General features: G+C 38.1%; 1 protein-coding gene across 1 annotated transcript in view; it reads left to right on the top strand.

Moving 5' to 3' along the window:
* Positions 1-21,620, top strand: part of LOC148954706 (uncharacterized) — a 116,731-nt gene that overhangs the window by 31,035 nt on the left and 64,076 nt on the right. The window contains exons 6-7 of the mRNA XM_089087210.1: positions 2,851-3,044; positions 14,424-14,543. Of these exons, the coding sequence (XP_088943336.1) occupies positions 2,851-3,044; positions 14,424-14,543 (314 nt within the window). The remainder of the gene's footprint in view (positions 1-2,850; positions 3,045-14,423; positions 14,544-21,620) is intronic.

Genomic DNA, 21,620 nt, shown 5'->3' with positions numbered 1-21,620 from the left:
AGGCAAAGGCAGTTATAAGGGTAAAGTTTAATTCCTGATCACCATGTGCATCAAATAAAGAAATGGAAGACCAATATATATATATATATATATATATATATATATATATATATATATATATATATATACGTCTTACCTTCTAAGGGTAATTTTAGATTCCTAGTCACTCTGTGCATCATATAAACAAACACAAGACCTTATATATAAAGACGGTATATTTCCACTGGATTTCCTCTAGCATCTAATAGTGTCTCAATTGAATGATTTTTCACTGATTATTCTCAATTATGTTCTTAATAATTTTTGCTGTTATAAATACTGAAAGTTATAAATATTATAGAAATAATATTTATAAAAAGGTCTAGATATTTGTTGGAATCAATACCGAATAGGCTTCATAATATTTGAAGCCTATCGAAATTTTTATTTATTTTTTTTTTCACTGAGATATTTCTTTGTTTTTTTTTTAATAGGCTAGAGGTAAGAAGTGAAAACTTTCGCGGATTCTAAGGGAAAAATCTCTTCAGACTAGGACTAGTGCACTATCTATCCGTTGAAGAACAAGAGAACATAATTCAGGAAAAGACAACATACGTATCAACAACGTGCCGTATTTTAATTGAATGGTGCCCTGATTTATTCTCGGAATCTGAAAACCATTTCTATTTGCAGCTTTTGCAAATTAATTATCTTCTTAAAAAGACAATTACGATAAAAAAATAAGAAGTGATATTAAAAGAAAAAAAGGTTAAGTATTTATTTGAATCAGCACGAAATGGGCTAGAGGTAAGAATTGAAAAGTTTTGCCAATCCTGTGTAAAAAATATATTATTGAATGAATAATTGTGAATGAATAAGGGATTTGCGTTAAAATTAAGATGCATAATTTGTGTGTAATATAATTTGTATTAAGATACTAAAGCCCAAACTTTGTTTACAACTATATAAAGTATTTTCGAATTTCAAATGTACGGTGCTGCATTTTATGGTGTTGTAATTTACATGAATCAGATTGAATTTTCTGCACCTTAAACCCTCTTTTTTATTTTTGAATAAATCCTCTTTTTTTGAAGATTTTTCGTATGATTTTTTGCAATTTTCTGAAAGAAATGGAATTAATATTCTTCTCAATGGCTCTTTATTTCATTCAACAAGGTCCATTTTTTTTTCTTTTTTTTAAATATTGTCTTTAGATATGAATTAATTTTTAATGCACAAAACATTACATGCACAAAACAATAATACCTTGGGAAAATGTTTATGTATTTACCTTCGCATATTCCACAATCGAAAAATTATTTCCTCATTTATAATCAAATTATTTTGGAACATAACTTGTTATAAGAATCTCTAAGCAATGAACTGAAATTCATGTGTTTCCATAACCAGTACATAAGTTTCAATATAAAACTGGTCAGGAGAGAAATTTGACGAATTTCTCCAGGATAAGTTCAAACCCTCGTAAGGTGCACTTTAGGGGCTAGTGCTTTCAATAAACTCATGAATGAACCCATTTTATTTGAAGGCTATGGCCCGAGAGCTTGTTCTTTGGGCCACAATTTAGCGTTTATTGACCAAGTATCATCAAATAAAATTTGAAATTATGTAGCTTATTATAACGGCTGTGATAATTAAAAGTGAGACATATGCCATTTTGTAACTTTTCAGGAGAACCAAGAAACGGAAAAAAGTGTGTCGGCTGTGTCGCTCTGAAGGATGAGGCTAATGGTGATAATGAAAGAACATATTTTGAACAACTTTTTGTGCTATTTTCAGTGATATAAATTAAATTCAAGTACTCCGAGAGAATTCAAAATTGTTCTATTTTATGGCGTATGTCTCCTTTTCTCTTAACAAAAAAGGAAACAAATGCCAAGTGCCCATGTTTTAGCCACATAATATAATCCTCTTCTGTCACTCTGAATTGCAACAATACCTGATAGGCATACGCCGCTTAGAGGCTTATGTTTATTTTTATCTTCGTAACGGTACAAGATAGGATAGTTTTGACTTCACCATTCGATTTCTTATGCTTAGTTTACTTATGACACATACATAATTCATTTTCAACCAAAATGGCATATGTCGCAAAAAAAAAAAAAAAAAAAAAAAAAAAAAAAAAAAAAAACCGTCAAGAGGGGAATTTGATGAATTTTCTCACAATAGGTCGAAATCCTCACAAGGTCTATTCTAGGGGCTGCAATTTACAACAAATTCGTAAATAAACCCAATTTATTTGCAGATTATGTCCCGATGGTGGTTTCCTAGCAGCTGAACCAATTTAACTGAGCCATCGTTCAGCTCAGCCCAAGTCTAACTGAACCCCTGATTAACTCAATCCTCTGGCTGCTCGACCCACGTTTAACTTAACCCCTATTGAACTCAACCCCCTCCATTCAACTCAATCCTCATTCAACTTAACTTCGGACAATTCAACCCGATTCAAGTAAACCCCCATCCAACCCAACCCTCGTTCAACTCAACTGCCGATTAATTCAGCCCTCATTTAACTCAACTCTTGTGTAACTCAATCATTGTTTAACTCAACCCCCATGCATTGACTCAAATCTCATGCAACCCAATCCTTGTTTAACTCGACCCTATTTTACTCATCCCCCATTCAGCTTAACCGACCTCAAATCAGCAATATATCTACAAGCTTAATTCAGCCCATTTTGCTGAAAGTAATAAAAGTTGATTTGAATGAAACGGTTTTTATTCATTGGTCAATTCGTATGTAAGCGTTTTATATGCTACTTCAGTGCAAAACTATTCTCCCCCCTCTGGATTGTCCCCTGAGGGGGGGAGGGCTATAATGTTTAGTAACTAAAACAAATCCATTTTTTGCAGGTTATGTCCCTGGGGCATGTTCTTTGGGCCAGAACTGAGCCACTTTTTAATCAAGTATAATGAAATGAGATATGAAATGGTGCAGCTTATTATAAGAGTCTCCAAGTCTGATTTTGAAGAGGATGAAATGAACAAAGCAGTTTGTATTGTAGATAGCTTGGAAAATCTTGTTCCAGAGCTAGCTCAAGCTATTGGTAATATATTCTATTTGTAATTAAATGTGGATACAAAGCTTAAGTCCAAACTAAATTAAGAAAAAAAAATATCATTGCAATTTCAAGTCGCCCCATCAATTTCCAAAATGCTGCTGAAAACCACTCCTTTCCATTTATTCAAAGCTTCTCTTTTTGCTAACTCCAAAGAGATTTTTAGAATCTATAGGTTGTTCTAATAGACTCATGCTGCCATAATCTGAAATGAGGAGCGGTTTACGCGCATAATGAGCAATTGTCTTGGCCAAATAAGATATTTTAAGAAATATTAGTTCCTCTTTCATCATGTATACAATGGGGTTGAACCACTTCGTTTATGAAAAGTAGCATATCCTACTTAATCACCCTTCCAAGACCACCTAAACGCTCAAAAATATTGAACCGTTTATACAGTCTCATCTGCGACTAGATCTAAGTTGGGGTGTGACTTCCCTATGTCTCGAGAAGCCATCTTACCCAACTAACATGGTCCAAACCATTCTAGCTACTCTACATCATAACACAGGTAATGCGTGGGATTGAACCACTTCGATAGTACGGGATGGTTTTTCCTATCTACTCAACCAGAAACCCAGAAGCCACTTATCATTTTATGTAATCACATCTGAGACAAAAGACCCGTTTTCAGGGACCAAGTTTGAAGCGTGCTTTATGCAAATTGGACAAAAATCGTGTTCAGGTTCTCTGTGCTCAATCCAGCTATACTTCAAAGCGTTTTCATCTAAAGGTTCTGCATCTACATCTAAACAAATTGTTTTCAGGTTCTCCTTGCTCAATCCAGCGATACATTAAAGTATTTTCGTCGACAGGCTCTACATCTAAATTTCATTTGAATCTACAAAAATTATTTTCAAGTTCTCTGTGCTCAATCCAGCGATTCAAAAAAGCGTTTTGTCTAAAGGCTCTGCATCTTCACCTGAAGAACTGGTTTTCAGATTCAGGGCTCTCAGGGCTCTACATCTATATCAAGGAGGCACACTTGTGCCTCTATAAAGAGGCGACCCACCACAATGTTAAGCGATTTCCGGTCCTAGCGGTCGCAGAGAGACAGCGGTAATTGCATTTTGTAGCCCAAGCTCAAACTAAGAAACGTGCAAAATTTCACCCCCTCCGACTTTATCTTCATGGGTAAAAGTGGGCCGGTAGTTTCGACCCTCCGACCACAGCTCCCCTTTAACGTTGTCCGATTGGGTTGAAATTTACAGGTTAAGCTTTCCTAGGGCCCGGGAGCTTATCCTCGAAATTTCAGCTCAATCCGATCACTTCTTCCCTGTTTTCCAAAAACCAAATATAGGCACTTAAAGTTCATTTCTCTTTTTTTTCTTATCCACGCCTACAGGCCACAGTTGGCAACTGATCCGGGTGAATGAGGACTCATTCGAAGAAGAATTCAACCTGTTAGGGCCTTTTGATATTTTCAGACCGAAAAAATTATCCCTCGAATTTACATTTACGAAAAACCTCGTTTTCCTATAATAGCCCATGTTAATTTTTCCCACCTCAACCCCCATTTAACGATGTCTGATCGGGCTGAAATTTAGAGGATAAGCTTTCCTGGGGCCTGGGAGCTTATCCTCGAAATTTCAGCTCAATCTGATCACTCCTTCCCTGTTTTCCAAAAACCAAATATCAAGTTTTGCTTGCGTCAAAAAAAGATTCCCCTTACTAAAAAACAATTATAATTGTGTCTCTTTAGTGTAGCGGTCGAGACTCCTGACTGTCAGGCGGAAAACTCGGGTTTGATTCACCGTTAGAGAAAATTTTTTATATGCTGAATTTAAATTTTAAAAAAGAAACTCAGTTTCTTTTTTATATTATTTGAAAAAAATTACGTTTTCTAAAGAGTTAAAGAGGCTGAGTTACAAGGTCGACCCTTAAAACGTACAGGGATTAGGAGGCACAGTTGGGGGGCTGTTAAAGAGACTGAGTCACAAGTTCGAACCTTAAAACGTACAGGGATTAGGAGGCACCCTGTACGACGTGATTTGAGTATTCAGGATTAAAAGCCTTAACACAAGAATGTTCAAGAGCGGGGGGTTTGGGGGGCGGCAGCCCCCAACTTTAACTCCTGACACGATCAGCTAACAGTTAGTTAAGCAATAATAAGTAATAAACTGTACAACAACGTGCAGAAATTATTTGAAAAAAACTACGTTTTCTAAAGAGTTAAAGAGGCTGAGTTACAAGGTCGAACCTTAAAACGTACAGGGATTAGGAGGCACAGTTGGGGGCTGCCGCCCCCAAACCCCCGCTTTCGCAGCCTTTAAATAAAAAAAAGTTCTTTAAACTGAAAGTAAGGAGCGACATTAAATCTTAAAACGAACAGAAATTATTCCGTATATGAAAGGGGCTGTGCCCTCCTCAACGCCTCGCTCTGTACGCTAAAGTTTGACTTTCTCACAACTCTTTTTTTAAACAATAAAAACTTTAGCGTAAAGAGCGAGGCGTTGAGGAGGGCACAGCCCCTTTCATATACGGAATAATTTCTGTTCGTTTTAAGATTTAATGTCGCTCCTTACTTTCAGTTTAAAGAACTTTTTTTTATTTAAAGGCTGCGAAAGCGGGGGTTTGGGGGCAGCAGCCCCCCAACTGTGCCTCCTAATCCCTGTACGTTTTAAGGTTCGACCTTGTAACTCAGCCTCTTTAACTCTTTAGAAAACGTAGTTTTTTTCAAATAATCTTCTCATCTACATCTACAGAAATAGTCTTCAGGTTCTCCGTGCTCAATTCAGCGATACTTCAAAGCGTTTTCATATAAAGGCTCTACATCTAAATTTCAAGTACATCTACAAAAATCGTTTTCAAGTTCTTCGTGTTTAATCCAGCGATACTTCAAAGGGGTTTTATCCACAGGTTCTTCAAAATTAGAACACACAATCACAACACGGGATCTGAAAGACCTGAACACGGGTATTCGAAACGGTAATCTGTACAACCCGTGTCCTACTCCGTCTTTGATACAGGGTGACATGAAAACGGAGCTCAAACTTTCTTGTATTGTTGAAAGATCTCCTTCAACAGGGACCTGTCCGGACTGACTACTTCCACTTCCACATCCTCAGCGGTTTTTTACTTTCCAATATCCTTAATTCCTGCTTTAATGCCTTCTCTATTCCCCTCAATTTCTTCTTATTTTTGTAAGATCTATCATTCCAAAGCTTCTAGCACACGACCCTTCTCTTGTCCACTAAGACTAGAGCTTTTTGGCTAAAATTCTTCGCTTATGTTCTAATAACCCTCTCTAAAACATCCTCTGCTACTTTGCAAACTATTTCCTGAAATCATTTCTTCTATCACTCATATGTCTCCTGAGTCGATTTCGCCCATCTTTTATTTACAACATGGTTAGCCATCTTACCCTCGTCTGAGTACCCTGTTAGCTTTGATTCATTTTGTGACCAAATACCCTTTTGCTTATAATTAAATTTTGTACCTACGATATTGTTGCTGTCTACCATCGTTGCTGTTTTTCCCTTTACCTTGAAGTGCAGAATATTTTCACTATTCGTATACCTTTTCTTTATACATTCCCTATGTTTTTCCCTGCACTTTCCCCCTATATTGTTGCTATTCCTTCCCTATACCAAATCGGTGTAAAGTAGGATGTCACTTATCCCTATTTTTGTCAGCTTGGATATTTAAGTACTGTTATAAAATACTTTGCTATTCGATCCTGCAGCAATAGATGAAATTCACCAGAGGCATTAGTGTCTCCGTCAGTCGGCTTTTTACGGATTTATGGAAATTATATAGGGATAATACCTTGTACTTTTTAGTTGTAAATGGTGCAACTAGACCTGTTATTCTATTATGGTTGTTAAATTTTTATTCTATTTTTTATTATTTTATTGTTTTATTATTATTCTATTGTTATTATCTTATTATCGTTATTGCTGTTGTTATTCTATCGTTATTGGTTATTGTTATTTTATTATTCGTTTATTCTTATTATTATTCTATTATGGTTATTCTATTTTTATTAGTTATTGTAGTTAAATTATTATTATATTCTATTATTATTATTATTATTATTCTGTTACTATTATTCTATTGTTTTTAGTTATTGTTATTCTATTATTATTCTATTGTTTCTATTATTATTCTATTGTTTTTAGTTATTGTTATTCTATTATTATTCTATTGATTATTCTGTACAAATATTATTCTGTTGTTGGTCTAATTTGGATTCTAGATTTCTATTATTAACCCAGTCTAACCAAAATTTTGAAGCTCTCTTATTCTTCATGAGTACTTCTCTTTGTTAATATCCTTTCTGCCTGAATAATTTATTTCCACACCACTTATTTTTATGTTTTCCAGCCTTTGAAGATGGTTTTCTATTTTCCTAGCCCTGGAGATTCCGGAACTCGCAATTAGCCTAATTCAAAATGCCAAAATTCATCAGTCAAAACGTCAATAGGGTTGTTTTATTTTAGTACCATAGTGTTTCATGTCAGAATTTGGTATTATTTGAATCAATGAGCGTGTTAGGGCCTCAAGAAAAGTAGATGGTCTGACCAATTGAGGTTAGAAACAAAAAATCCGTTTCGAGTCTACACAAAAGTCTACATGAGTCTAGGTGAATGTACGAAGGTAAACATACCAGGACAGGACCAAACAAAGTCTACAAAAAGTGAAAAGTATTGAGAGTGCCAGAGCCTTAAAAAATGCCATTGTTCCAAATAGACCAGAACAAACAAACGTCTCAGCTCTACTCAACGTGCTAGGGCCTCACGTAATGATTAAAAGCGTCGGTGTCTCATATAAAGCAAACTGTCCAACCACAGCAGGACAGGTATAGAAACTCTCAAGTCCATGGAAAGTGCTAGGGCCTCATGAAGCGCGAACTATCTGGAGTATTACTACCTCAGGAAATGCAAACCGTCCTCGTTTTACGAATCATATTGAAATTATTTTTACTCCTTCCGTAAGGTCAGACTTCAATCCTGAAATATTTAGTCGTATTGTCTGGAACGAGATACCTGAATAAGCTCGAACGCCCTTTAGTTTATTCAAAGAATTGCAAAATTTCTTTTGTTTTGTTTTTGTTATATATGATGGGATGTGAGTCTATTTTATTTAATTTATTTAATGTACTTAATATTTTTCCTCTATTCATGTTTTTCCTCTTAATAATCTCCTAGTTTCTATAATCCTCCTTTTCCTCTATTATTTAGTGCTTAAATGATTCATGTGTCTTCCACATCACTTACAGGGCCAGAAGCTTATATGGGCTACTATTTATTCGGCGTATGTTTAAATAATTGTGAATTATGAAAGCAATCAGAGCAGGAAATGGTAAAAATGCTTTTCAAGTCTATACACCACGCAAGAGTCCCAGAAAGTGCAGATGATTTAAAGTACCAGGCATCAAGAAAACCAAAGGGTCCAACCAGAGCAGGACTGGGACCCTTCTCTAGTCTACACAAAGCGCCAGTTATTGAAAGTTCCTGGACTTCAAGAGATGAAAACGATCCAACCAGAGCAGGAAAAAAACAAAAAAACACTAGTCTACGCAACATGTTTGGGCCACGCAAAGTGCGAATTATTGGACATTTTAGGGTCTCAAGAAAGGTAAACGGCCCAACCGGATCAGGACAGGAACAAAAACTCTTCTCAAGCCTATTGAAAGCGCTAGGGTTCCTTAATTTTTTTTTATTACTTTTTTTTTATTACAGGCTTCACGGCTCCATCATAAATGATGATTTGCCGCTACTCCTGGTAGTTACCTCATTTTATAACACTGAGGTACTTGTTAAAACTTCTCTTGAACGCGTCAAGGGAAGGATTTTGCGGGATTACCTCTACCGGCAAACTATTCCATTTGATGACCGATCGCCAGGCGAGACTCGTTTTTAGATATTCTTGGCGGGGAGTACCCTGCTCAAGGTAGTCGTGACAAGTTGTGCTTCGGCGAGTTGATCACAAGGGCTTTGCTTTATCAGGAACAAGCTTCGATAGTTCCTCTGGTGAAGGGTTATACAAGTACTTCTAGAAAACCGACATGGACGCCACATCGAAACGTTCCTGGATCAGCTGTGGGGTCTTAGCTTTCGTGTTACCAGAGGTTGCTGCAGGCACTGCTCTATTTTGATTATGTTGGAGTGGAGCGATGTGGTTTTTTTGGTGCAGCAGCGAAGAGAGGACATGCATATTCCATGACAGGTCTGATGCACGAATTGAAAAGTGGCAGAATAGAATCATCAGAGAGCATGCTTTTGCATCTTGGGATAGCTCCTAACTCCTTGTAGCAAAAGAATCTAATTTTGCCACGATGCTCAGTCCATGAGAGATCCAAAGAGAAATTAACTTCAAGTAGGCGCAGTGTATAAACTCGCGTTATTACCTCTCCTTTGAAGACGAAATCAGGATGAGCCCTCATATTACGCGCCTTAGAAATGAGGAGCTCTTTCGTTTTCGATTTGTTAAAACTTACAGGCCATGCATCTGCCCACGCCTCAATTTTCACAAGGTCAGCCTGAAGCTCCTTGTGGGGTTCACTGGGATCTTCGTCTTTTGCGATTAATGTTTTTGTTGTTGTGTCATCTACAAAGTGGTGAGGTTTTTTCACAAGGTTGACCCAAGGATACTTTCTTGTGGTAAACCTGATAAAACTGGGCGTTCTGTTGATATGAAGCCATCGAGGACAACTTGCAACAATCGTTGACGAAGAAAGTCAGCAAGCACGTCAAATAGTCGCCCATGAATTCCATAGGCTTTCAGTTTACAAAGAAGTCCCGTGTGTCATAAACGATCAAAGGCTTTTGCAATGTCAAAGGAGAGAAGGCGAAAATCGTGTCCCTGAGAAAGGAGCTCTACCCACTCTTGATACTGTGCAATCAGACAGTCTAACGTAGACCGTTTTCTGCTCAAAGTATCGGTTAAATACTTTTTAAATACGTTTTCTACTCAAAGTATTGGTAAAGGGTCTTATTAATGACGCCTTCATAAACTTTACCTACGCAGGACAGCAGACTTATTGGACGATATGATCCTACATTACTAAGGTCACCCTCTGCCTTTGGAACAGGTACGACATGAGCAGTTTTTCAGTCTTTCGGGAATAATCCCGCTGCAAAGCATTTTTTATAGAGAGAGAAGAGAGGACCAGCAAGTTCAGGGGCACATCTTTTGAGGATGTGATTTGGAAGCTGATCTTGAAGCTTTGGTGACATCCAGCTGGCTTAGCGTTCTGAGCACCTTCCTAGTAGTTATGTTAACTGGTGATTTTTGCATCTGTTCGTGGTGGAAAGGGGGGAGGGGAGAATCCATCCTCATCAAGTTGGGAGACCTATGAAGAGGCTTGTGCAAGAACATCTGCCTTTTCCTGGCCTTATTGGATCATCGTCCCTTCAACATGAAGCGAGGGAATTGATGTTGATTTAGATGACGGTAGGGCTTCTTTGACGACCCTCCGCCACTGCTTTGTGGAGACTTGTTGAGACTTTTACTGTTTTTGATGGGACGAATTGCTCAGTAGCCTCTGTAATCGCTTTTACGTTTAGTACCGCTGCTTTATGTGAGGCTTCTTTTAAAAATGTACTCCACGGCTTTGCCGATAAGAAGTTTCGCAGACCATCCCAGTCTGTGCGGTGTTACTGCCTGATGATCCGCTCGTGCTTTACAGGTGGAGGTATTTTGAGATTTTCACAAGCTATAACTGCCACATGGTTGCTGGCAAAGGGATAGCTTTCAACAGTAAAGGATTTCAAATGATCAGTTAAAAAGAGATCAAGCCTGGATGATCCATGAGGGCCGATGTAAGTGTCGAATTCAACAAGTTGTTCTAGGCCGTGAGTGAGACTCAGGTCTAGAAGAGCTAAGCCCTCCACATCAGGCTTCCGACTTTTCAGCCAGGGGCCATGAGGAATGTTAAAGTCTCCTTGGATTATTACACCTGATTTAGGGAACCTTTGCTTCACAAATTCCAAGCAATCTTCCAGATGTTCGGTGATTTTCATCTTTGAAGGTTTATAGGCTGTATCAATAACAAACGATTTTTTTATTGGTTAACTTTAACCCAAAGGACCTCCTTATCGCTAGGAATCGAAAGCGCCAAAAAAGGGATGTTATTTTTAAGGTACATAGCAACACAACCTCCACCAAAAGTCGAGCTTCTCGGATTTTTGCGATCCAGCCTGAGCAGAGTGTAACCAGGAATACTAACCTCACTATCAATGACGCTAGAATTCAGGTTGGTCTCAGAAACACACATGACAGAAGGGTAGACCTCATTCATCATATGTTGTAGGTGACCCAACTTGGATAGGAGACCACGTACATTGCAGTGGGTAACAGTAAACGTATCCGTAAGAATTTATCTTGGGGCGTGCATTTGATCGTCAACTGGAAGGAAGTCCGATCCAACGCTGTTTTTTCCGTTTGAAAACTTTGTAAATACCGGCTGGATGGGTAGTTGGCCGAAACAGCGGACTAAAGAACTCCTAAGACAGACTTTGCCTCATCAGATAAGGAGCGGTCACAAGACCTCATATTTAAGCTCAGAAAGGATGGTGGTGACCCCAATAGGGGCAGGATTCGGCACCTTGTAGTACCTACCACTCTCAAGCTCTGCGGGCAGGGACGCCAACCCCTGAGTGGTTTGCTGGAGCATACCACCGCATACCCAACATGCAGAGGCTTTTATCCGAATCTGAATCTTCCGTCCATATTTCGCAGTTGTCCTCCTGAAGAGGATCCTCCCACTATGGTATCCTACAGTACCACACAATTTAACCCGTTGCTGGAAGAAGGTTTGCAACTAACGGGGCATGTTCACACGCCGGCGGATCCTGCTCAGTGTGCATCAGAGGGGCCTTCTTCCTCCTCCACCTGTATTTATGGCCCCCGGGCGAGGTACCCCAGTTTCAGTTTATGGACCCCTAGGGGCTAGGTCCCCCTTTGGTCCGCCCCTCCCTTTATGGGATGTACCCTAGATATCTGCCCCTATCCACCACCTGGGGACGCGCTTGAGTGGCCTGGAGAGGGCTCCAGGTCATTAAGAAAAGCAAACAGTCTAACCAGAGCAAAACACGGACAAAAAACCTGTGCCAAGTCGACGCAAAATGATAGAGCCTGATAAACCGTCAATTATTGAAAGCGTTAAGGTCTCAAGTAGAACAAGCGATCCTACCAAAGCAGGACAGGGATAGAAACTTCTCAGGTTCTTTTTAAGTCCTTTAGCTGGCTTATAACCGGATAGCAAGGGCTCTTCAAGGCGTCCACTTGAATGGAGGTTTTGTTTTACAAGCCTGGGCCCATCTTAGTTTCAGCACTTGGCAATGCACTTCAATGTGAGCAAGGGTGTCGTTGGCTTGTGGGGGGGGCAATGGGGGTTTAGTTGCCCCCCTCAATAATGTGGTGAAAAAATAATTATATATCCCATGTCCCTTGACTATCCGGTATCTTACTCTCCCCCTCCCAAATTAAAAATGATGGAGATTCGCCCCCTGAACATGAGTTTACGTCTTTCGCGAACAGTCCAAGTCCTATTACCTCTGACTTATTGTATACATATGGCTGTAAATGTTATAAAGGATATGCAACCTATAATGTAATAAGATGGAAAAAAAGATGTTAAACAGCTCATCGGGTATGTTACACTTCGCTGAATATATCGCAATTTTGTGCGGGTAGATATGTTACTCTTCTTTCAGATCATAAGCATTTAGGGAATGGATCTAAACGGTAAAATATTAATCATTGAAGCTTAATTGCCCGACTATATCTAATCACTGTTTATTATAGTGTAGACACCAGTGTAGATGTAAGTACCTTTGACTGAACAGCTTTTCTGCCTCCCTTCCGATTTGCAGCTTCTCTCTTTGGTAGTGGAGCTATATCTTCTGGTTGAACAAGCAAGGACCTGGATAAATTTTGAAATTGGCACGGCAAGTCACTCAGGACTTTATCAGTCTCTGGCAAATCATCTTCACATGCAATCGACTGTTCCTATGGTGTAGGAGGAGGTGCTCTACTTGTAGTCTGCAGAACTAGGAGAAAATCACTCTCTTGCCAGACATCAGTGTTGAAAGGGAAGATACCAGCCTTTGAAATCCCATTGACAATGTTTGCCGGAGTGAAGGCTTTTGGAAAGGATTCTCCAAGCAACTGACTTCTTCCGTACTCAGTCACTTCTCTGCTAGTGTGAGATCTGGGTGAAACCTGGTGATTTCGTTTTGGTGGAGTACAAACGCAAGAAGGGTTCAACATTTTATACTGTTGAGGTCCTAGAAGAACAAGGTGATGGTTAATTTTTCAACTTCCTGAAAAAACAAGTCCCATCTTGGATGTTAGTGTTCCCCAGTGAAAGAGAAGAGGCCTTGATAATGTTGAGTTGTTTCCTCAAATATTCACCCTGTTTTCTTAATCCTATCCCTCCTGAAATTTCTGTGTCCTCATTTAAACTACTTGGCGTTACAATTTCTTCAAATTTAAGGTGGGATATCCAGGTTAAAGACATCATCCATATAGCTAATGTGTCTATCGCCCTCCTTAAGCTCCTAAATACAGTTAGCGTCCCCCCTTCCCACTCCTTAAAGATTACTAGCAGCTTGTAAGCATTTAGGTACCCTGGGACACAGTGTACTCGACGTGTCCTAAGGTTCCCTGAACCGAATGCCCCAGAGTACCCTATAGGCATATTTCTGGAAAAAACTTGCTTCTCTACCTGTAGATGGCAAGCGGCCAAATTGAAGAATATACCAACAGAAAGCCAAGAAATTGGTCAATTCCAACCGAACTAATGCTTTTCCCCAACTGAGGTTATCTTAAATTACTTCAAAATCTCGCACACTGAATTTTTTATTCAAGATACACAGAAAAACTTCTCACCTCAATACTTCGAAAAAAAATTCATCTAAGAAGCACTATTTTTAGTCCACGGTTTTAGCGATAGATGGCAAACGCAATGCGCCTGGACAACTTTTTTTAATCCCATATTTTATTTCGGAAGTACACATGTCTCAACGTACCCTTATCCCAACGTACCCACATCTCCTCTATTTTATGTTCTTGTTTATTATTGTTATTACTTGTATTATTAATTGTTTTTATTATTATTAATTTGTACCTCTGTCATTATAAGGGCCCATTCATCTAACCTTTTGTTTTCATCCTTCTTTTGGTGCTAATTTTTATTGTTATTAATTAGTGTTTCTCTCATTATTAGTGCTCACTCGCTCTGAAAAAAAAAATTAAGAAAAAATTGATGTTTTGAAACAAGTTAGATTCAGGTCAGAGAAAGATTCCTTTTTTCATACCCCGTAAAAGAAAATGCACTACAAAGAAAGAAAAAAGAAAGAAAGAGCAAACGTAAAAAAATTAAATTTTTTGTAGTTTCAGTGTTTACTGTTCTTACAGAGACCTTTACTTACAAAAATGAGGAATATGAAGAAAGAAATGAAAATAGAGAGGTCAAATTGTTAAGTTGGACAGATCCAGTAGAAGTTCAAGAAACTGTTGATGAATCTTTGATAGCAAGTAAGATTATATTTGATCAGCAATTTCTCTTTCTCTCTCTTAATCTATATCTTTTTTCTGTCTCTTTATTCATCTCTCTTTCTGTATGTCTCTTTTTTTGTTTATTTAACTGTATTTTTTTTTTGCTATCTACGAGTTAAAAAGAAACATATAACATATTAAAGCCTTGCAACATCACTAGCTCCTTTAAAAATTTTGTTCAGATTATTAATCGGATTAACTTTGTCCTTTATTAACACCAAGAAATGAACCATCTCCTAGAAAAAAACATTTTTTGAGGTCTATAATTTGTAATCCGATGGGATTTTTTTCCGCGGTTGGTGTGGGAGGATGTTGTAAAGAAAGATTTAAGGGAGATGGGAACTTTCTGGAAGGGTGTAGAGAGGGAGCCTTTGAATAGATTAAGATGGAGGAGCGTGCGTAGCTGTGTTAGCCTCAGGCGGATTGGTGCTGCGGTGAGTTGTTAGTTGTAGTAGTAGTAGTAGTAATAGGTGTTTTCGGCATTTCATTGAAAAATATTGCCCCCCCCCCCTCCAATGATTTGTTGGTAGTAGGTAGGTAGTTTTTTTTCGTGCAAAACTCTTGCGTTAAGAATTCTTATTTATATTACTCTTTTGGCTCCTCCCCAGCCTGTCTGCTATCAGAAGCTTCCTTTTACTTTCATTCCAATTATTCTTTTTCTTCTCTCTTCTCCTCGTATTTTCTTTTTTCTTGATTTTTCTTCTTTCTCATTATCTTTATTTATTGCGGCATTTGGTCGCCAAGAGTGATTTTATTTGTGCTCAGTCGTGTTTTCTTCGGAGGCTCTCGAGCTCAGCTGAGAAAATATTTATTTTTCTGTTTATAGTAATTACATTTGATTTTTTTGCAGATTTCTTTAATTGTATTTGGTGTATTATTTTCTAAGAAAAGTTATAATGGCCATTATATTAGTAGTTCTAAGAGATTTGCTAGAGGATGGCTTGATACGAAAGTTTTGTTTTTTCCCAAAGTCTTGAAAATTCGTGTAACATTCCTTATTACCAAATTTCGGTTAAAATATGTCGACATATATGTCGTATTTTAAGAAATGGAGAAATGCGCTGTTTTTTGTGCTATTTGTTAATAATTTTTGTACCATAACATCAAAACTTCAAACTGCCATTGCTTGGCTGTACAAGGCTTTTAATGCTTGCTTTTAGGACGTTGCTTCTGTATGCTTAGACTTTTAAAATCTGTACAAAAAACCATTAGAAAAACTGAATAAACTGAACAAATGAATTAAAAAAAAAGAAGAAATTGAATGGCTATTCAAATATGAAAAATCATTTTATGTAAAGCGTTTTTGGAAACGTCTTCACTGGCTGGAATTATTATTGTTTTATTCGTCATTACAAAATTGTTTTATTTCGTAGCACTAACTCAAGCATAAAGTTAATTAAGTTATAAAAGATTTATAATTTTAATTTAACCAACAAAGAACTTTTACAAAAGGCTTAAAAAAGGAGTATAAGACATAAAATGAAAGAAAACGATTTACGATTAGCTTACTAGGTTGCTGCTACCGCAGCAACCCTGATAGAATCGCTGGTTATTTTTTCATGGAAAGTTTAGAACAGGAGAGAAGTAAACTATATTCAATATATCATAGGCAGAGCAATAGTACTGCCTAAGTAAAGAGTGATGTTCGCACAATGTATTATTTATTTATTATTATTTTTTTTGGTTTTAGACCAGGGCACTTCGTATCGAAGGAATTGTCGTAGAAACTTCAAAAAGGGCTCATTCGATTGGAAACTGGAAGGGCATTTGCCCTCTTAAATAGCCGAAAGTAATTGCAAGGCAACTAACACCCCTTCCACGCCCACCATTTCCTCAAACACATCCAATAAAAATTTTAATATAGCCATTTTGTTCAACGTAGTTAAAAGATCTGGAAATTATGTCTTTGAGGAGGATACTCCCCCCACAGCCCTCAGGACAAGGGTTGTAAGTTATGCCCTGGAATCATATTAGGTTTTTATAGAAAGTATTGTCTTAGAAACTTCAGAAGGGGCTTGTTCAATTGGAAGTTCAAAGGGCTAGTACCCTTTTTAATTGGCGAAAGTGATTGGGGGGTAACTAACCCCCCTCTTACGCCCACCAATTCCCCTAAACATATCCAATCAAAATTTTGAGATATCCATTTTGTTCAACGTAGTTGAGAGTACTGGAAATTAGGCCCTTTAGGATGATAACCCCCTCAGAGCAAGGGTTGTAAGTTTTGTCCTGGGGGCATATAAGGTTTTTATAGAAAGTACTGTCAAAGAAAACTTCAAAAAGGGCTCATTTGAAGGGCTAATGCCCTTTTTAATTGTCGAAAGTGATTGGAGAGCAACTAACCCCCTTCCCAAGCCGACTATTTCACCAAATACATCGAATCAAAATTTCTGATATAGTAATTTTTTGAACTTCGCTGAAAGTTCTGGAAATTATGTCTTTGAGGATGACAACTCCCCACAGCCCTCAGGGCAAGGGTTGTAAGTTGTGCCCTTGGGGCATATAATGTTTTTTATAGAAATGGTTGTTGTGGAAACTTCAAAAATTTAAAGTTGTGGAAATTATGCTTTTGAGGATGACAACCCCCCCTCCCCACAGCCCCCAGGGCAAGGATTGTAAGTTTTACCCTGGGGGCATATAAGGTTTTTTATAGAACACCTTGTCGTAAAAACTTCAAAAAGAGCTTATTCAATTGGGAATTGAGAGAACTAGTGCCCTTACCAATAGTCAAAAGCGATTGGAGGGTGAAACCCCCCCCCCCCCCCACACGCCCAAAATTTCCCCAAACACTTCCAATCATCATTTTTATATAGCCATTTTTTTGAACGTAGTTGAAGGGTCTGGAAATTATGTCTTTGAGTATGACAACCCCCCCCCCCACAGCCCTCAGGGCTAAGATTGTAAGTTATGCCCTGGGGGCACACCCAATCCAAATTTTGAGATGGCCATTTTGTTTGAAGTAGTTGAAAGTTTTCGAAATTAGGTCTTTGGGGATGACACCCCCCCCCCACAGCCCCAGGGTAAGGGTTGTAAGTTATGCCCTAGGGGCATAAAATGTTTCTATTGAAAGGGTTGTCGTAGAAACTTCAGAAGGGGCTCATTCGATTAGATATTGAAAAGGCTAGGGTTGAGGATGACAACCCCCCCCACAGCCCCCAGGGCAAGGGTTGTAAGTTATGCCCTGGGGGTATATAAGGTTTTTATAAAAACCGTTGTCGTAGAAACTTCAAAAAGGGCTTATTCAATTGGGAATTGAGAGAACTATTGCCCTCATTAATATTCAAAAGTGATCGGAGGGTGAATACCCCCCCCCTACGCCCATCATTTCCCCAAACACTTCCGATCAACATTTTGATATAGCCATTTTGTTGAACATAGTTGAAGCGTCTGGAAATTATATCTTTGAGTATGACACCCCCTCCCCCACAGCCCCCAGGGCTATGGTTTTAAGTTATGCCCTGGGGGCATATAAGGTTTTTATAGAAAGCGTTGTCGTAAAAATTTCATAAAGGATTCATTCCATTGGAAATCGAGAGGGCTATTGCACTTTTTAATACTCGAAAGTAATTGGAGGGTGAATCCCCCCTCCCCCCCCCGCCCACGCCCATCATTCCCCCAAACATTTCAAATCAACATTTTGATATGAAAAATTTGTTCAACGTAGTTGCTAGGTCTGGAAATTGTGTCTTTGAGGATGACATCCCCCCCATAGCCCTCAGGACAAGAGTCGTAGGTTATGCCCTTGGGGAACATTAGGTTTTTATATAAACTATTGTCGTAGAAGCTTCAAAAAGAGCTCATTTGATTGGAAATTGAGAGGACTAGTGCCTTTCCTATTAGTCGAAAGTGATCAGAGGGCAAATGGCCCCCCATCATTCCAAATACTTCCAATTAAAATTTTGAGATAGCCATTTTGTTCAACGTATTTGAAAGGTCTTGAAGTTATGTTTTTGAGTATAACAAATCCCCCCAGCCCTCAGGGCAAGGATTATAAGTTATGCCCTGGGGGCATATAAGGTTTTATAGAAAGCGTGGTCATATAAACTTCGGATGGGGCTCATTGGATTGGTAATCAGACGCTCTAGTGCTCTTTTTAAGAGAAAAAGTCATCGGAGGACAGTTACCCCCCCCCCCATCAGACACACACACACGCGTCGTATTGTCTCGGAATACATCTAATATAAATTTTGAGATAGCCATTTTATTCAAAGTAGTCTAAATATCATATAACAAAGCTTTTGGGGTTGAAACAAACCCCAGAGATTAGGGGCAAGGGTTGTAAGTTACGCCCAAGGGGTATTTAAAGTTTTTATGGAAGCGATGGTTGTTTAACTTTAGAAGAGGTTTGTCTTTTTCCCTGAAAAACATTATGTCAGTATAAAAGGAACATAAATTAATTTAAAAAACTGTTTCCACAAAATAAGTTTTTCAAAAAAAAGTAAAGAACTCTATTAAACTAAAAATGAACCAAAAAGGAATCAAATATTATACCAAGCATACAACCATCACAAATCAGTATAAATAAATAAATGAAACCCCAAACGAACAGAAATTAAAATAAATAACAGAGTCAAACTCAAAACGAGCAGAAATTAATATGAGCAGGCAGGGGTGAATCTCCAGCATTTTTATTGGGGGGGGGGAAGAGGAGTCCATATCTGGATAGTCAAAGGGCATGGGATGTATAATATTTTTTTTCTCCAGATTATTCGGGGGAGTGCCCCCCCTTGCCACCCCCAAATGACGCCCATGTGATTAGGGTTCTAATACCCTATGCTTTCTAAAAGCCAGATTATAATTTGTACTTTAATGAAAAAATTCCTTTTAAATGTTTTCACTTTTATAACTTTAAGAAATCAAAAATTAATTAACATTTTAAGGAATAAATATCCGCATATGTATATTAAACTGACAATGCACTTTTTTTTTCAGTAAAATTATTTGAATTTTTTCAAATAGCCTGATAAAGTTTGCCTGATTTTCAAAAAAGGGGTGAATCATCCCCAAAAAGTCGAGTAAACTTAATGAAAATCACACCATCGGGTTCAGCATATCACAAAACCTTACTGTAGAGGTGTTAAGCTCCTATCTACAAAAATGTGGGATTTCGTATTCTTTTCTCTTTTGCCTGAAGAAAGATCAAGGATGCGTGTTTATTTACTTTTTTTTCAAGGATGATCGTATCGAACTAATGGTCTTGGAAGATCGGAAGAGGGCTCATTCAAACAGTAATTAAAGCTTTAGTGTCCTTTTTAAGTAATCAAAAAGATTGGAGGGCAGATACCCCCCCCACGCTCCTTTTTCTCCCAAAGACATCCAATCAAAATATTGAAATAACCATTTGGTTCAGCATAGTTGAATGGTCCAATAACTATGTCTATGGCGATGATATAGCCCCCATAGCCCATGAGGAAAGGTTAAAGGTGCATTGCAAATAGTGCTAGGCCTAAACTATCAGGCTATTTGTTGCATATAGACATGGGTTAAAATGGCATAGTAATTTTTCTCTTCGGAAGTAAGAAATCGTGTAATGAGCTTTCAAAAAGACTGAGCCATCTATATAATGAACCATGATTCATAGTAATAGAAAATTCAAAAGCTCGTTAAAAAAGACTGTCTAGTGAGAAAAAATTGCCATTGTAACTGATTCAGGAATAGTAACTATTATTTCGATTAGTCTTAATAGTAAAATGTTATTTTGAAAAAATGGAAAATTAAAAGAATAGCCTGAAACTTCTCAAAAATGCTGTCGGATAGAAATAAAAACTGCACCATTAGAATCGCCATTGTGGAAAATTCCATTACAAATTTCCATTCAATTCCATTTTTATAACAATTGAAAGTTTCACAATAAACATTGCACAAGGAGTGTTAAAAACGAGGGGGAGGGATTCACTTATTTAACATATCAGCTAGGAATTGGGAAAAAGTTATTCTATATCTTTCTGTGAAACATTTATTTTAAAGGACACCCTAGACGGTCAATCATTTTGATCAAAAGCTTCCGTCAATCGATTGATTCAAGCATGATTGACCGTCTAGGAACCTGTTTGATGCTTGAGTCAAGCGTTGACGGTGATTGATAGAAACTTTGAATTGAATCAATCGGTTGACGAGGGTGATTGACAGTCTAGATTAGTTTTGTTCAAATATTACGTCAGTCACGTGCCAAAAAAAATGGAAGATTTCAAGATATACCGGAAAAAATCAAAAATGTGGAGCACGAGTTTATTTGTTTATTAATAGAGTTATACCAGGATCACCCTGAGTTATGGGAAGTTAAAAGTAAAGACTAGTTTAACCGAAATAAGAAAAGTGCAGCATTTACCAGGATATTGCAGGCGGTAAAGACATTGAAACCAGATTATACAGTTCCCGAACTAAAAAAGAAAATTATTGTTTGAAGACCATATTTCAACCGCGAGTACAAGGTGATCGAGCAAAAAAAAAAGTCTGGAGCGTCACCAGAGGACATCCCACATCCTTCCCTGTGGTACTACAATGACCTTGACCCAGATTGAAATTGCTGAAGCAGAAACAATAGGGGAAAGAATTTTACTTTATTGCACTAGCAGTAGAAACTCGATGATTTGGTGGGTGGCGTTTACCCCACCCCCTCCGGAAAATACCCCTTCCTCTGCGGAAAATCTCCCCTCGGAAAATAACAACCCCATGCGACTGGTTGGTCTCTAATCCCTCTGCACTTTAAAAAAAAGGACTAGAAGTCTTAATTTCTGGTCTAATGAGCACACTTCGAAGTTTCTGTGATCATGAGGCATGTATGTATGGAGGAAGGGGTAGTCTCCCTCCTATACAGAATATATTTTGCTTATTTTGGGGTTTAAAATTTCTCTTTGCTTTCATAATAACAGCGTAGACCAGATTATTCCCAGAAATCATAAGGGAGTAGATATCGATTTCACAGCTTTAGTTGATCTGTTCTCGGTCTGATCTGATATGTTCTCGGTCTGATCTGATCTGTTCTCCGTCTGATCTGTTCTTGGTCTGCTGTAATCTGTCATCTGTCTGATCTGATCTGTTCTTTGTCTGATCTAATCT

Source organism: Artemia sp. Qi Xiang Cuo, chromosome 3, assembly GCF_049724085.1.
Source record: "Artemia sp. Qi Xiang Cuo chromosome 3, ASM4972408v1, whole genome shotgun sequence".
Lineage (NCBI taxonomy): Eukaryota > Metazoa > Arthropoda > Branchiopoda > Anostraca > Artemiidae > Artemia > Artemia sp. Qi Xiang Cuo.
The sequence above is the reverse complement of the archived record's forward strand: the minus strand, read 5'-3'. Positions and strand labels throughout refer to the sequence as shown.